Genomic DNA, 18,004 nt, shown 5'->3' with positions numbered 1-18,004 from the left:
GAGGCAGATGCTTTTATAATTTAGATAGTAATTGTTAAATTGGTCTTAGTACCAGTTGTAACAGGTTATACACCTACCATCCGTGTATGACACTTTCCCCACAGCTTTGCCAACCCTGTGTGTTATTGAACCTTTCTCTGACTTCTGTTTGATCCTTTTTCTTTGCTTTACTCTCACAGAGGTCAGCAGAACTGGCTACAGTTAGATCACCGAGTTCTTGACCATGATCTGCCCAAGAAACCAGGCGCAACCATTTTGCACTTCGCTGTGAGGTAGGTATCGATAGAAACATCCAGCATCCTCACCTCCCTTAAAAAAAAAAAAAATCTGGTGATCCACTAGAGAATAAAAAAAAGAACAGGCCCATCAAAACATTATGTGAAAAAGATTCTCTACTGTCTTAGTCTGGAGACTAAGTTGCCATAGATACCGTGTAGGATCGTTTTCTTTGAAGATGAAGGGTAGAATCACCTTCCTTTATTCCTCAAAGTCCTCTGGATCAACTTAAAGGTGAAAAATACATTGTATTTTAGTACATAGCTTGTTTCTGACGCAACATACCTTTAGCATTTTTTTCATTTGAAATATGGCAAACATTTACTGTTACATGTTATGTATGGACATTTCCTAGACTGTGGAAAGGATTGAATTTTATACAATTTCACGCCTTAGTTTAAATAGACGATAAAATGCAAACAAATGCTCATGGAAAGAATTATCTTAACCGTACAGAAATCTGAATTCAGCTTGCAGGCAGAGAGATTGCTGAGAAAGATGTAAGGAGTCCTTGACCTGTTCTCTGAGCTCTGCTTAATTAGGAAATTCACTTACCCATACCTATGGGCCTCCATGTATGTTTCCTCCAGAAATGGATGCATTCAACTCAAACAGTGATTTCTTAGAGCCCGCCCATGATGGGAATGTTTTTCCACATGAAATATGCACACTCTAAGATAAATAAAATGTTATAAAAATTAACACTTGTGTTCCTGTGCCTAGTTTAAGAAATAAAACACTACCAGTCTTGCTGAAAGCCCCTTTTTGTGCATTAGCCACTCTTCTCACTACCTGAATTTGATGATAAATTTCATGATAAGTTGTCTTCTTTGTCTGAAGCCAAATATGGTAAAATAAGGTAAGGTAGTAGATTTCCCAGGAATCTAAATAAGCTTTCGTAACGCTAGATCAACCTAAAGCATGATTCTGTATTCTGGGCTTATGTTATTTTTTGGATGTTGAAATATGCTTTGTTTGAGGCACTTGGCTGGCTCAGTCGGTAGGGCATGCAGCTCTTGATCTCTGGGTCGTGAGTTCAAGCCCCACATTAGACAGTCTAGTTCAGAAGCAGATCCTTTTATCATTTTGATAGCAAAACTAAAAAAAGAAAGAAAGAAATATGCTTTGTTTTATGACATCATCGTGGAAGCTTCTTAGTATCCTTTTTTAGAATTTATATACTATGATTACCTAACAAAATCATATTGATTTACACACTTTTTAACAAAATTTTCACTTGAGTCTGCTACATTAAATCCAAAATGTGGTAATAAGATGTCCCACCTTTTTTTAAGCATCTTGTTTTATATGAATTGATGGTGATTGTGGATGATAACTGTTCCTTACTCAGTAAATAAAGTATGGATGATCCCCAGTTTGTTTTTTGCTTTTCGCTCTGCAAGCTGGCCTAGAATTTCTTTCATGTCACCAGAAATCATATTTTTGAAACCCAGGAAGGAGGTCACATAAATGGTGATTTGTCCAGGAGCATAGCTGGTGTGGAGAAATGGGTGGAAATCCTAAAGAAAAATACAGGACTTTCCTGGAAAGAGTATGACATGAGTGTGTGTGTTTGTGGAAATGGAGAAAAGGGCAAACACAAACTAGCAAGCAATAGGAAAAAGTGAGTATTAGTAATTAAGCAGGGGGCAGAGAATAGAGAAATTTTCATCTTGTGTCTGAGCAGTGGCCCAACATCAATATATTTTTTCACAAAATGTTATAGTATCACTGTAAACATTTCAAATTATATGAAATTACTCTCTCTCCCCAGCCTTCCTTCCTCCCCTCTACCTCCAGCTCCCTTTTATTCTTAGAGAAAAGTAAGGATGATAGTTACTTGGTGACTTACTTTGTTTTTACCTGGAGATTTTTCCTTGTTTATGTAAAAATCTACTTTATTTCTTTGCACTTTCGTAATTGAGGTGTCCAGTCCCCTATGAAGCACCTAGGCTGCTTCCAATTATGTCTATGTTAATGTAGGCTGCAGTTAACATCCTTGCTTTTTTTTAATCTTGTTTTAATTTAAAAAAAAATTTTTTTAATGTTTATTTTTGAGAGAGACAGACAGAGTGTGAGTGTGGAAAGGGCAGAGAGAGAGAGAGGGAGATGCAGAATCTGAAACAGGCTCCAGGCGCTGAGCTGTCAGCTCAGAGCCTGATGCAAGACTCCAACTCGGGAACAGCGAAATCATGACCTGAGCTGAAGTCAGATGCCTAACCAACTGAGCCACCCAGGCACCCTGACATCCTTGGTTTTTTATCTTTGCACACACATGTAGTATTTACGCAGCATACCTCCTCAGCAAAACCCTTTGTCTTTGGAGAACTTAACAACTACCGTTTATTTAGTCACCAGACTGTGAACTCGTTCTTGAACAGCTGATATCTGGTCTAGTTTTGGTCTCAAAATAAGAGGGGAGAAAGCTCTGTCTTCCTTCCTATTCAGTCATTCATAAGGCAGTCCTATCTTTCCGAAGCAGGTTCCTGAGATACCCAAGTAGCCTGCTACTCATTCCGTGAGTTTCAGCACTTACTTGAGTGTTATCTCGAGAGTATCCCATAATCACAAGCCATTACTTCCCCATAACTACTTGCATGTTTAAAACCCTTATCAACTTTTTAATTATTTGTGTAATTTTTCCTCCCAACAGTACAGTGAGATCATAATAGTCTTTGTTATTATTCCAATTAAGTACTTGTTGTTACTGCAACTTAATTAAAGGAATGGTAAGGCAAAAGCACACAAAGAATTAACTGATGGAGGTCACTTAGTGGAATGTCATTCTCTGGAGATCTCAGGAAGGGGATTACATGCATCCCTGTGAAGTCCAGTGCCTCCCAGAGGGCCTCTAGCATTCTCTTTTGAGAGAACAAAACTGTTGGTGGGAGTTATATCCCAGTAGACACCACCAATAACCCTCGAGGTCTTGCCTGAGTTGGCTACACATTTAGTCAGTGAAGAATAGAACCAAAGATGGCTTTTGGTTTTGTTTGGATATTGGTCACTACGGGAGCCTCTGGAAATACGCAGGACCTCTTTTTTTTTTTTTTTTTAAATTGAACTATAGTTGACACACAATATTACATCAATTGCAAGTGTACAACATAGTGATTTGACAACTCTATACATTATGCTGGGCTCACCACAAGGGTAGCTACCCTCTGTCACCATACAGCGCTGTTACAATATGGCTGACCGTATTGCCCATGTTGTACCTTCCATCCCTGTGATTTATTCATTCCATAACTGAGAGCAGTCACTGAGGTGCAGTCACCAAGTAGTTAATGCACAATGAGAAAGGATTCCCTACAGTGGTAGCACATTACAAGGATATGCATCCCTGTTATTTTTGTTGCAAACAATTAGAAATATCCAAATGCCAACAATGAAGATAGGTTCAGTAAGTTATGGCATTCTCACAGTGAACAATTGATCACTTTAATAAAAGAGATTAGATTTTTTTTTTTTTTAAGTACGTTTCATTCCAGTACTTCCCCAGAGGGAGAGGGGGCACATTTCTGAATCGTCCTAGGAATTTCTCAAACTATACGGTCACACCCCTCCAACTCCCAAATCCCCCACATTCTGGCCCAGATTCAGATATGGTGCACTAAAGATAGTGAATAAGGTATTGTTCAAGTTGGTGTGACAAATAAAGAGAGATTGGGATACAAGATAATTTTGCAAAGTGCTATAAAGATATAAGAAAATATCAATTTTTTAAAAATTGTAGTGTTTATGAAAAAGAAAAATACCATACGGTTTTGCTCTCAAGATATTGAAATGTAGTATTAACCCTATGGAGGGCACTGAGCTAAATATTTGACATGCATCATCTCACTGAGTCCTAAGCTAAACATTGGGGTCCTGCAGTCGGAGAGGGGGGTCTCGGGGAGGGGGCGACTTTCTCTTGGTTAATTTCTCCCAGGATGCAGGGAGCAGCTCAAAAACACGTGCTGCTTCTGCATGGAAGGAAGAAAACATTGAAGGTGAGGGCACTTAGCTTTCCCTTTATGAACTTCAGGATTAAACCTTTGTCTTTTCTTTAGTTATAAAAGCTCAATGATACATGCTAAATACATGTGTGCCACATGGGTGTATAGAGGCCCCATAATTTATTTCTGCACCATAATTCATGGAACCAATTCTCTATTTCCATGTGAGTCCAAACTCCCCCGGTTGCGGGGGACTTCCCCAGGCCAGGGGTTGTTATTTGCTGCTGTAAATTATCTTCTGCAAACACATGGGCCTCTTTGGTAATGCAGCCCAGATGTGAGCATTTGAAAAGCTTGATAGTGAGTGAGCACACAAGCATTTAAATCAGAGAGCAGGGACTTGGCGTGACCTCACTGGAAAACCTCCCATCCCCTCTGGGGAGGGCAGGCGGAGGTGGCTCAGGCTGGTACCACCCAGCTCCACACAAAGCAGTGTCTCAGGGTCTTGCACTCCCTTATTCTTAGACTACTTCTTGCTTGCTCCCCCACCCCCTCCCTTTCTGGTCTTCCGTCTTCTCCTCCCTGCTTTTCCTCGTCCTCTTTCCAAGTCACCTCTGCTATGCCCCAGGACTGTAACTGGCCATTCAGAGGTAACCCTTGAAGTGTTGTCTGTGACACTCAGGGCTGAGGACTCTCTGTGTTCATTGGAGAGTAGTAGAAATGTGGGGGATGGAAGGGAAACCACTCCATTTCTGTCAAAGTTGCTGAAAATATGGAGCATTTGAAAGACTTTCTCAGGCTTTCAGCACCCCCTGGCCTGGTTCTGGAACACTCAGCCTTTAAATAAGAGCTAAACTTGGGGCGCCTGGGTGGTTCAATTGGTTAAGCATCCGACCTCAGCTCAGGTCATGATCTCACAGTTCATGAGTTCAAGCCCCATGTTGGACTCAGTGCTGACAGCTCAGAGCCTGGAGCCTGCTTGGGATTCTGTGTCTCCTTCTCCCTCTCCCGCTCCCCACTCACACTCTGCATTTCTATCTCTCAACAATAAATAAGCATTAAAAATTTTTTTTAATTAAAAAAAAGAGTTAAACTCAAGGAAGCATCATGACTGTAACCTGTGGGTCCCCATCATTCCACCTGATTTTTTTTTTTTAAGAAAGTCAAATACATATATGGAATACAACACAACAGGTTTAAAAAAAAAAAAAGAGACTGGTGAAAAAAGAGACTTGTTACTATGGAAAGACACCCCAATATATTCAAGCAGATCCCAAAACAATATGTGCAACATGATTGCACTTGTGTAAAATCTACGAGTAGGGGAAAAGTGTAAAATGTCAACAGTAGTTAATTTCTGGGTAGAATGATTATGGGAATGATTTTTTTTTTTTTGCCTTTTTGCTTATCTATATATGTTTTTTCCTACAGTGAACACATTACTTAAGCACTTTTTTTTTTAATGTAAGCATTATGATTGATAAAAGGAAGAGAAGTTAGAAAGTTTGTGAGTGGCTAACCCTGAGTTATTTTAAAGCTATCAAAGAGCAGGAGAAGACAGCAAAGTTTATCTCCTCAAGGAGGAATGTGATCAAAAGCCCAGAGGAATAGCTGATTCCTCCTAGTGTGGGCCCAGCAGAGATTCTTTGAGCAGATGTGTGGGGTCAGCTGGTGCTCTGGGCCACCCACCACACTCCCATCTGAGCGCACAATATCCCAGAACCTGGACAGTGTGACTGTTAGTTGCCTTAATATTGACCGTGACCTCCTAAATGGCATAACCCGTTCTTGAATTTCCAGGCACTTGTTAGAGGCCTCCATCTGTGAGGATCCAACATCCTAATTCATAGGAGAGCTCCAGAAAGACACAGAACACCTCAAAACTCGTACCCAATCCCAACTGCAGTTTCTTACAGGATTATGTTCCTCAGTGTGCTTTCTGATCAAAAGCAGACCTCGTTTGTGGGAATCGGCTCCCTCTCCTACATAACCGGTCCTCAGGGTGACATTGAAAGGGCAGAGGAAAGAATGAGTAATCTGACTTGTGCAAAGAGCTGTAGGGTGCAGAAGTTAAAGCTTGGCCTTCAGCACAGAGTTTCTTAATAGCAGCACTATTGACATTTGGGGCAGGTAATTCTTTGTCATGGGCAGTTATACTGGATTGTAGGATGTTTGCAGGGTCCCAGGCTTCCGCCAACTAGATGCCAGCATGCCCTGTAAGTCAAGGTAATCCATAAAATGTCTTCAGCATTGCCAGAGGCACCCCAGTCCACCTACCGAAAATCAGTGCTTCGTCATCATTCCTGGGTTTGAATCCCACCTCTTCCATTTATTAGCTCTGTGGTGTTTTGCACCCTCTATTGGGCCTATTTTCCTCAGCTGTAAAATGGACCTTGTTGTTGGAGGATTAAACCTGTAAACATATAAGGTGGACCCTCAGTAAATGTTAATGATTTTTATGGTATAAATGACAGACACTGTTGAATGAATGAAAAAAAATGTCATGATGTGATATACATACAGTCTTTGAATGTGGAAGGTTTGCGACCGTCTGGCTTAGGTCACTTTTACCCTGGGTAGAGGATCTCATCATTCCATGTTCATCATTCACGGTGCCCAGCTGTCCCCACCCTATCCATCTTACCTCCCCTGCCTCTCTTCCTGCCTCCTTCTCCAAGCCTGTGTCCCTACCTTCTTCAGGGAGGACAGGAGCAGACTGTTTTGCAGTTTTGAAGGGAAGAGGCAAGCACTTGGATACTTCAGATTGCTTGGGGCTGGAGACTTCCTCCCCTTTCCAACAGGTCACAGCAAGGCCCTTACCCTCCTGGGCCTCCAGCCCTTCCTCCTGCAGCTCACAAAGAGCCACAGCGTGGCAGTGGAGCGACAGGGCAGGTTCCTACAGGCTCCCCTAGAGGGCTCTCTCTGGTTCTCCTAGAGAAATTCAGAAGTGAGAGCGTCTTCCTGGCGGGGGAGCACATTGTGGAAGCAAACAGTGCTTTCCTTGGGGAATTCTCCCAGACTGCACCCCTCCCAGAGATAAAAGGAGCATCTGAGACTCCCACAAGCCCTGCATAATAGCTTGGAGAAAGTGCAGTACATCTTAAATTACTCTGCTGTCTTCAGCATGTGTTACAAAGCGAGACTAGGAGGTTGCAGGGTCATTATAAGCAATAAGCAGAGATCTCCCTGCTCAGAATGTGGATTGGGATCTGATAGGAATCTCCTTAGGCCTGCGGCCACAGTGAGTGCCTGAAATTACCCACAATGATGGACTGAAACCCAGAAGGAGGCCCCTCGCGGGACGCCAGTCACAAGCTCAGCGTTGTTCAAAATGCAAAGTAATTGAGCAATTCTTGCCCGATTCACCATCTTCAAAGATATCACTGAGACATAAGGAAGCCTTGGAAGACAAAATATGCTCAGTTGGAGAGAACAAGTTGTAACTGGTCCAAAGGACTGCTGTTTCACAGCATTTTCCTCTTCTCGATTAAAATGGACACTTTGAGAGCATTTTGTTTCCTTGAGAGAGAGAGCTTAGGAAAGATAACCTGCTGAAGTTTTAAAAAGTTTCCCAACTCAGTCAAGGCCTTTTGTTATTGTCCCATCAATGGAGGAATAATAATAGTACTGTAATAATCACCACCACTCATTGACTGCTGAATGGCCTACCACCCATTATGTTGAGCACATGTAGAAACATCTCATTTCTCTGGTATGTGGTCAAGTAAGGAAAGTGAGCCCCGAGAGCCCAGGTGGCTGGTTCAAGGCCCCAGGACGAAGCTCAAAGTAGTCTCTTCCCCACTTTATGGTGTTGACTTTTGATCTCTGTGAATAAATGCCCCAACAGGAAAATATTGGCCACCTACACGTAAGTGACTATTGACAAGTGGCCCATTCCAAACAATTCCCATGTTCTGCTTTTTGCCACACGTGTTGTCATTGGACAGGCTTCCCTCTCCCCCGAGCCATCTTTATCACATCCCTGAAGTGTGATGTTCTGTTACCATTGATGAATGGTAAGGTGAACACCTGTCCCATCAAGAAGGAACAAAGAAGTGGGAGAGAGCTAAAGCATAAGAGACTGTTAAAAACTGAGAACAAACTGAGGGTTGATGGGGGGTGGGAGATGGGTATTGAGGAGGGCACCTTTTGGGATGAGCACTGGGTGTTGTATGGAAACCAATTTGACAATAAATTTCATATATTAAAAAATAAATAAATAAAATAAAATAATAAAAAAAAAAAAAAGAAGGAACAAAGACCACTGTTGGAGGGAGCACACACATTAGAGACAAAACCTCTCCAAGCAAATGGCTCAAGCAAATTTTCTTCTCAAAAAAATTGTAGTTACTAAGCTGTATGAGGTTTGTCTATAAAACATAGACCAAGTCAGAAAGCCTGAGTTCATTTCGAGGCTGAAAATATAACCGCAAGGGTGAACTTCACAAAATCTTGGTGAAATCACTCAAAGTAAGTGTTCAGAAAGGAAACAGTAGCCTTTTGCCAAAAAGCGGCTGAAACAAAAGGTCTTTATTTTATGAGTCTGGGAGAGTTGGTTTTATTTCAATAAGAAGCCCTGAATTTTGTTTTCACTTCACGATACATGTTGAGAGGTGTGCCTGGGGAGCCATTCTCCCAAAGGACGATACGCACTTTTCATACACTCCATAAATATGAAGTCATTACAGTGGCCCCCTTGGGGGAGGGAGAGGATTCTGGATTGAGAGAACAGGTAATCAGATGCCTAGGAAGAAAAGTAGAAGGCAACAGGGCAGGTCGCCAGAAAGTAGTGGGAAACAAGATAGGGACCTGTTTACTGGAACTAGGGTATAGTTAGGGGCTTAGGCTTCAGAAACAAGGTGAATCCAGTTTCTGATATAAAGCTATCTGTTCAGAGTTAGACAAGCCACAAGCTGATTTGGTGCTAAGCCACCCAGCTCCCTGCATGTGGTCTCTTAAATTCATGAAAATTAGCCAGAGGACTGGACTGGCTAAAATGCCCTCTCCCTAGAATGCCTTTCCTCCCTTCGCTACCTGGTGAACTCATGCATTCTTTAAGACTCGGCTCAATTGTCCAAGGGGACATTTAGTGTCCTGTGACACTTAGTGCTCCGGATTTCAGCTTGGCAGCCTTCTGATTCATAAGCTGAGTTAATTGCATCCCTCCTTCGGGCCCCATGGCATTGTAAGCATGTTACATTTCATTGTGATTGTTATTGTAGGAAAGTATTATATCATAGCGATTTGGAATGTGAACTTTGAAGTCTGACAGGCCTTACTTTGAATCGTGGCTCCACCACTTCCTACCTGTATGGCTTGGGGAAGATGACTTTACATCTCCATCTCTCAGTTTCCTCATCTGTAAAAGGGCCTCGCCACCTGCTACCAATGGCATCCAGCTGTACTACAGATTAAATGAGATGATTCTCCGAGAATGAAATCAAACGATGCATGAAAAGCGCTGAGTGTATCGCTAGCCAGAAGCAGGAGCTCAGGAAACAGTAGCTGTGATAGCTGCCACCCAGAAACCTACATCTGTTGACAGGCATAAAAGTCCATGTAGAAACAAAGAAAGCAGGAAACTGCCACCACCAACACCGAGTTGACTTGGAAGTTCCTTCAGGATACAGCCATTGAGTTAACTGGCCTGGAAGGAGGAGAGATCAACCCAAGAGAGGCTCCTAATGTGGGATAAGGAATTGACAAACAATTGACTTGCAGTCGCTCAGAGGGAGTGACAAACAGTGGAGATAGAGGGAGGCAGGAGCAAAGGCACCCAGGCAGAGAAAGAAGGGCAAGTCCACAGCAGGAGCTGACGGGGCAGAAGGAAGTGAGTCACTGCCCTGATGGACACCAAGCAAGGGGGCCTCTGAGGCCAGCTGCTGCTGCCTCTTGTAGGGCTGGGATCTTAGGCTCAAAGCTTGAGTCACTTCCCCCGGGCCACAAAGCATTACGTACCAGAATGTGGGGTTTTATTAACAATTGTTAATATCTATTGAGTCTTTTCCATATATTATCTCCTTTAATCCTTTCCAAACCCTCAAACCATGAGATAAGCGTAATCATGACACCCATTTTAGAAAAGACACAAAGAAACTAATGAACTTACCCAAGGCCACGCAGCTAATAAATGATGGGGGAGGGAATCCCTATCTAGATCAGAAACTGATTTATATCAGAAACTGGTTGGTTTCCCCCAACCCCACATTTCCCTCCCTGTCTTAGTCCTTCACTTTCCTCCCTCACAAACCTAGCAGTCATCAGTCTTCATTAATCTCACTTAGAAGATAAGCCCTTGTTAGTGAAAATGTAAGTGGATTTATTCTCTTTCTGGTTAGAGATGGAATTTTTCAAATGATTTTGCCATCTCAGTGATTAAAGCATTCGTGGTCCTTTCCAAGCTTGTGTATTTATCCAACATTCTGTCATTGTTGGGGGGAGGGAGGTGGGGAACAAATGCCCAGCAACGGTCATGAGGTCATGACGGTGCAGAGCTAAGGTCAGGCTCACCAAGCCACTTTAGCCCTGGTAGATCTGCACTCTCCCCAGTCGGAGAGCAAGTTCCTCTTCCAGTGAGCTGTCTTGGGGCGTTAAGGCTCTTCATGCATTATTCATCAAATGAGCCTCCAATACTTGAGAAAAACTTCTGGGCCTCAGCTGGCCCACTGACCCTCCCCCCCAAACCCCCCAGAGCTCAGCCTTCACTGGCCAGCCTCATCCTTTCAGGATTTTGAAAACAGAGGGGTAGGGAAGGACCCCCTCCTCTCCTTACAGGGGCTGTGAGAGCTCTCCTTAGAGCAGGGACCTGCGTGCAGTCTGTGGCCTCACACACTGAATGAGCTAAGGCCCTGGCAAGGGGGATGGGGTAGGCCTAGAATACTCTGATTTGCATGAAAAAAGTCCAAGGTTAAGTGCTACTGAGGGCTTGGCTTCCAGCCAAGAGAAAACCCTGGCCTGGAAGGAGGACAGGGAAGGAGCAGGGTGTGATTGAAATTTGCCTGGTGGACAGGAGTGAGGTGGGCATGGGGCCTTCACACCCACCTCAAGCCTGACAACCAGAGCAGACCGCCCAGTTCCATTATATAGTTCGTACTCAGTCCACTTCCACTTTCAACCTTCAAAGCTCACCTGGGCTTTGTTTTGAAGCTGCCTGAGGGATTATGAACACCCAAGACATGTGTCAAAGAATGAGCAACGCAGAGAAAGCTGGGTTTGCAGTTGGTTACCATTTTGGATTTCTCTTGAATTTGCTGTCCAACACACAAAAACTTTCTGTTAAGAGATTTTATGTGCAAATATGTCTACATTCATGTGCATATATGTGTACATGCATGTACATATACATATGGGTTACAGATTTCTTTTAAAAGGAAGAAAAAAAGCACAAGGATTTCCTCGTTCCTCAAAATCCTCTGCGCCTTTGGGGATGCCAAATGAAGACATAAAATCATGCTGAGAGAAGGAAAAAAATCTGAAGAAACACACTTCTGTACTGTTTTCCAGGTTTTACATTGAGAGCATATCATTTTTAAAGGATAAAACCACCGTGGAGCTTTTTTTCCTGAATGCAAAGTCCTGTGTACTCAAGGTAAGGCACCCTATTTGTTACTTTTCAGTGAATGACTCCAGGCAGGCTGGAGTTGGGGGAAGAAATGGTATTGCCTATACTTGCATGTTCAAACAAAGAAAAATGAGCATAATCTTTCTCACTGGTACTTCCTACCATGCCATTAAAAAAAAAAAATTTTTTTTAATTTAACAAAAGGCTGCTCTTCTCAAATTCTGAGCAAGAAAGACAGTCATCTGCAGGGGAATCATGCTCACAGACAGTTACCACTACCTAAATGCAGTTAGCTAATCCCCCACACAGAACAACCCAGAAAGACACAAAGATGGATCAGTCGGATTGTGATTGAAACCTCAAAAAAAGTCAGGCTGGGAATCTTTTTTAATACAGTATGCCCTACATCTATCATAATTCGAAACCAATCTTATTTAGGGGCCCGTGCTCAGAGCCACGTGTTTTAAAGCAGTGTCCCAGTTATCTGTGGTGAGGGACGTTTTGTGCTTTATTGTTTTCTATCTAATCTAATCTTTGGAGGACACCTTGCTTTTGTAAAATTCAGTACACATGAATTGCCAGAAAAATGATCCCATGCTTGGGTGTTGCACCTGTGTCAAATCGCTATAGAACATTCTCAAGATGTTACCACCTTGCAGACTATCACTGCTTTCAAGGCCTCCACTCTGGACTCCTCAGAGCACACCCTTGGCCAGAGCAGGGGGTCTGGGAACCCAGAGATGCTCATCTGGAACCTGGCTTCTCCATTCTAGGTTGTAGTCTCAGTGTTCCGGAAGTCCATGCCCAATTCCGGTGCTGGGGGGGGAGCCCTTTCTGTCCATATACATCACCCTAAATCTGAGCAGTGACCAGGGACAGCTGGATGGTGCCTAGCCTAGAAAGACAAGGGGGCAGGCTGTATACAGATTAGGGTACACTTCCCCTGGACCTCCAGAATGTTAAGTATGGCTCACTGCACACATACAGCTTTAAATGATTGAGGACTCGGTACGGGCAGAGTTTTTGTTAAAACTCATTTATCGAGAAATAATTGAATGCACATATTTAAAGTGTGCAGTTTTGTTAAGTCTTAACATATATAATAGCCATGAGCTGGTCACCAAAATCAAGAGAGTGAATAGACCCAGCAACTACAAATCTGCTTTTTTTTCAAAATAGTCTACATTTTCTAGAGATGTATATAGATGGAATCATATGGCAGATAATCTTTCTGGTCTTCTTTCAGTGAGCATAATTATTTTGAGATGCATCTCTGTTGTTGGGTGTGTCGGTAGACCATTCCTTTTTATTGCTGAAGTATTCCACTGTATGGAGGTACCTTAAATTGTTTTTCCATTCCCCTGTGATTTTTTTTTCATTTTTTTCCTAGCTTTCCTAGCTTTACTATAATTGACATAGAACAGCAAGTTTATGGAGTACAGTAAGATGATTTGATACACTTATATACTGCGAAATGATGCATTCATTGGGGACAATTACAAATAAAAGTGCTATGAACATTCATGTACAAGTTATTGTTTATACACATGCTTTCTTTTTTCTTGGGCAAATACCTGGGAGCAGAATGGCTAGATCGCATGGCAGATATGCTTAACTTTTTAAGGTACTGCCACTCTGTTTTCCAAAGTCGTTTTCAAAAATCAGTTGTCCACATGTGCATGAGTTTATTTCTGGACTCTGTAGTTGGTTTCGTTAATTTGCCAACCTTTATGCCCATGACATACTGTTTTGATGACTATAGCTTTATATTGTGTCTCAAAATCAAAACAAACTGTAGCATGGTTCTTTTTCAAAGTTGTCTTGTTTATTCTGTTTTTACATTTCCATATGAATTTTAGAATCATCTTGACAATTTCTAAAAACAACAAAACAAAACAAAATGAAAAACACCTAATGAGATTTTCATTAGGATTGCACTCAGTCTGTAGACTACTATAGAAAAAATTGACAACCTAGAAGTATGGAGTCATCAGTCCCATGGCACATAGTATATATCCCCATATATTTCGGTCATCTTTTATTTCTCTCAGCAGTGATTATAGTTTTCAGCATATAGATCTTTTGTCAGATTTGTCCCCAAGTCTTCCATATTATTTGATAAAATCGTAAGTGATATCTTTTTATCTCAGTTTCTGAATGTTCATTACTAATTCTATAGAAATGCAATTGTTTTTGTGTATTATTCTTGAATCCTACAGCCTTTCTAAACTCACTTATCATTTTTGGTAGCTTTTTGTAGATTCCATCAAATTTTCTTTATAGATGATCATGGCATCTGCTTAGTTTTACTTCTTCCTTTCTAGTCTGCATGCTTTTTTATTAGTTGTCAAATTTATGGGCATAGTTGTTCATAATATTTCCTTATTGCTCTTTTGATGTGTGCAGTCTGTAATGTTGTTACCTCTTTTGATCCTGATATTAATAATTGATGTCTTTCTCTTTTTTTTCTAATTAGTCTGGCTAAAAGTCAATCACTATTGAGCTTTTCAAAGAACCAGCTTTTGGTTCAATGGTTTTCTCTGTTGTTTTTTTGGTTTCTATTTCATTAATTTCTGCTATGACCTTTATCATTTTTCCTTTTATCTTTATTATTTCCTTTCTTCCCCTTTCTTTGGGCTTAATTTTCTCTCTTTATTCTTGCCACTTAAGATAGAAGCTGAGATCACTGTTTAAAGATGTTCTTTTCTAATATAGGCATTTAGTATAAAAATGTCCCCCTAAATAGTGATTTTGTAGTGTCCCACAAATTCTGATATGTTGTGTTTTCATTTTTATTGTTTCAAAATATTTCCAAATTCCTCCTTCCTATATCTTCATTGGCCTCATGTTATTTAGAAGAGTGCAGTTTGGTTTCCAGATATTTATTTGGGGATTTTTAGAGATCTTTCTGTTATTTATTTCTAGTATAATCCCACTGTGGTCAGAGAACACACTTTGTGGAAATTAAATCCTTTTAAATTTATTGAGACCTGTTTTATGGCCCAGAATATGCTCCATCTTGGTAAATTATCCATGTACACTGGGAAGAATGCATTCTGCTGTCACTCAGTGGAATGTTCTATCAGTTTTATCACTGCTTTCAATTATGAGGAGTGTTGGTATAGCTTTCTTTATGTTTCTTATGATTTATTTTTTTTATGCATTTTGGCAATCACTGTATTTTAACTGGTTTTATATACTATTTACATTTAATGTGATTTTTGACATGGTTAAGTTTAAGTCTGTCATCTTCCTATTTATTTTTTGTTTGTCCCATCTGTTATTTTTTTTTCCTCTCTCTGCCTTCTATTGCATTTATTGTGTATTGTATGATTCTATTTTATCTCTTTTATTGGATTATTAGCTATAACTCTTTGTTATTTCCATGGTTGCTTTAGGGTTTATAGTATACATCTGTAACTTATTATGTCTACCTTGAAGTGCTGTTGTACCATTTCACATGTAGCACAAGAACCTGACAATAGTATATTTCTGTCTCTCCCCTATGAGCCTTTATGCTATCAGGGCAATACATTTTGCTTTTTGATATGTTATAGATGCACATGATGTTGTTTTTTGTGTAAATATTTGATACTTCTGCCTGCTTTTAACATTTTCTTGTTATCCCTGCTTTTGATTACGAGGTGCTACAGTATAGCTTTTTTCATGTTTCTTGTTTTTGATGTTTATTGAGCATCTTGGATTTGTGTGTTTTTAGTTTTCATCAATTTTGGAAATATCTAAGCTATTTTTTTCTTCAAATATTTTTCTCTGTTCCCATCCATACCTCCTTTGCAAATTCCAATTACACATATACTGGGTGACCTGAAATTATCCCACAATCCAGTGATGCTCTTTTCATTTAGTTATTTTTGTGTGTATGCTTTAGTTTGGCTCGTTTCTATTGCTCTGTCTTCAATTTTATGTCTTTTCTTTTGAAATCTAATTTGCCATTGGTTTCATTCAGTATATTGAGTTTTTATCTTTAGAAGTTTGAATTGGATCTTTTTTGTATTTTGCATATGACCCCTTTTTGAAATATGAGATACAGTTATAGTAATTGTTTTAATGCCCTTCTGTGCTTATTCTAATATCTGGGTCAGTTCTGGTACATTTTGACTGATTCAATTTTCTCCTCATTATGGGTCATGTTTTCCTGCCTATTTCCTGCATATTTTGCATCCCTGATAATATTTGAATGGATGTTGGACATTGTTTAATTTAACTTTTTGGGTGCTGCATATTTTTATATTCCTATAAATATTTTTGACATTGGTTTTGGGATAAAATGTAATTAGTTAGACCTTTTGTTGTTGTTGTTTTCAACTCTTAGTTTTATTATTTGTTAGACTGGCCCAGAACAGTGTTCATTCTAAAACTAATTATTTTCCATTACTGAGGCAAGACCCTCCTAAGTACTCTACTCAATGTCCAATGAATTATGAGTTTTTTCTGTGGGGAACCAGTCTTGTGAGAAAACCAGGTACCCTTCCCTTCCATCCTCTTGGATAATTCTTTCCCCAACCTTGGGCAGTCTCCTTCCATGTATGCAGTGATCAGTACTTTGCATCTCTTCGGGATTCTCTCTGTGCAGCTCTCCTTTCTTTGGCATTCTGTCCTGCAAATTCTATCCATTTTGGTCACCCCAGTCTCTCAGCTCTGTCTCCTCAACTCAGAGAATCCACCATGCTCCATCTGTGTAACACCTTCACAGCCTAGAAACATTCTCATGGCAATAAGTGGGTGCTGTCATGGGGTTCACCTCATTCAAGGTTCACTGTCCTTTGTTGCCTTTTATTCAGTGTTTTTTTAAAAAAAATTTTTTTAACATTTATTCATCTTTGAGAGACAGAGAGACAAAGCATGAGTGGGGGAGGAGCAGAGAGAGAGGGAGACACAGAATCTGAAGCGGGCTCCAGACTCTGAGCTGTCAGCACAGAGCCCAATGCGGGACCTGAACTCACTGACTGCGAGATCATGACCTGAGCCGAAGTCAGATGCTTAACTGACTGAGCCACCCAGGCACCCCACCTTTTATTCAGTGTTTTCAAAACTTTTGTTTCACATTTATTGGCTGATTTTTTAGTTGTGTAGTTTTTTTTTGGGGGGGGGGGTTGGTGAGAAGGTAAATCCAGTCCCTGTTAATCCCTCTTGGCTACAAGCAGAAGTATTCAAATCAGAGTTTTTGGCTAATTCTATGGGGAAAGTAAAAAGTCTTCAGCACTAAAGACTTTATTAGAGCCTCTCTTTGTTGAGACTTGAGCTTTCTGAAGAACTCCAAGAGTTGACTGATAAGTAGATACTTATATAGCAAATACAGGATTTACTGAGTCAGAAGAAAACATTTCATAAACCACAGTTGGTCATCATCTCCTATGTGGAGAAATACAATTGCCCCTTGTTATATTTTTCACCACCTAGCTGGCCATGGTCCAATGAAACAGTCTTCTTGATTGCTTCTTCACTGCGTTGCTATGTAAAGAAAGATAGGATGTAAATTTTAACTCATGATATTTCTCTTGTAGCTTTGTATGCTAAATTCCCTTGGTCTTCAGAAAGTACTGAAAAGTAGAGTTCTTTTAAATTCTTCTCCATCTTATGAATGTCCGTTCCTGAGATTTCCTTTCTAAATGGGAGTGTTTTGTCACTTGTCAAAGAATTTAGAACTTTTACAAATATAATATTGAAAGGCACTGTAACCTATGAATGTTATTGCAATAATTTTTTTAAAGTGAGTTGTAAGAATTTAGAGTTGAACATTTTCTAAGTAATACACAGATGACTACTAAGAAACAATCCCAAGAGATGTTATAGGATCCAGTAAATGATAACAGGATCAGGTAGCTGTGTGGTAAAGCAGCTTTTAAGTAATTTCTTAAGACATGATAATTTAAGAATATTGCCCATGAGGACTATCATCTGAATCATGGACACAGGAGTAAATAAGTTTTTTGAGAACACAGTCTCAGCTATAGAACACATGTAGGTGGATTCCCGATGGGTGAAAGTCAGTCACTGACATGGTTAATTCGGGACTCATTGCTGGATAAGGCAGTGAATGGGGCTTCCTTCCACACTGTGCTGATGTGTTCAGCACCTCTGATCACCCCTATACACACTTCTTCCTCCCTGACAGATAGCTGTCCCCTTCTGTCAGTTCCTTCCCTCCAATGAGGACAGAAACATATAGGTGGGAAAAGAGAGCTCTTTTTGCAAATATTGACAAAGC

General features: G+C 40.6%; 1 protein-coding gene across 6 annotated transcripts in view; it reads left to right on the top strand.

Annotated features, from left to right (window-relative positions):
* FRMD4B (FERM domain containing 4B) overlaps positions 1-18,004 on the top strand; it is a 322,570-nt gene that overhangs the window by 209,319 nt on the left and 95,247 nt on the right. For all 6 annotated transcript variants that reach the window (XM_042979399.1, XM_042979398.1, XM_042979397.1 and 3 more), the window contains 2 exons: positions 180-272; positions 11,718-11,802. In XM_042979399.1, the coding sequence (XP_042835333.1) occupies positions 180-272; positions 11,718-11,802 (178 nt within the window). The remainder of the gene's footprint in view (positions 1-179; positions 273-11,717; positions 11,803-18,004) is intronic.

Source organism: Panthera tigris, chromosome A2, assembly GCF_018350195.1.
Source record: "Panthera tigris isolate Pti1 chromosome A2, P.tigris_Pti1_mat1.1, whole genome shotgun sequence".
Classification (NCBI taxonomy): domain Eukaryota; kingdom Metazoa; phylum Chordata; class Mammalia; order Carnivora; family Felidae; genus Panthera; species Panthera tigris.
Note: the sequence above shows the minus strand (reverse complement) of the source record. Positions and strands in the feature narration are given on the sequence as shown.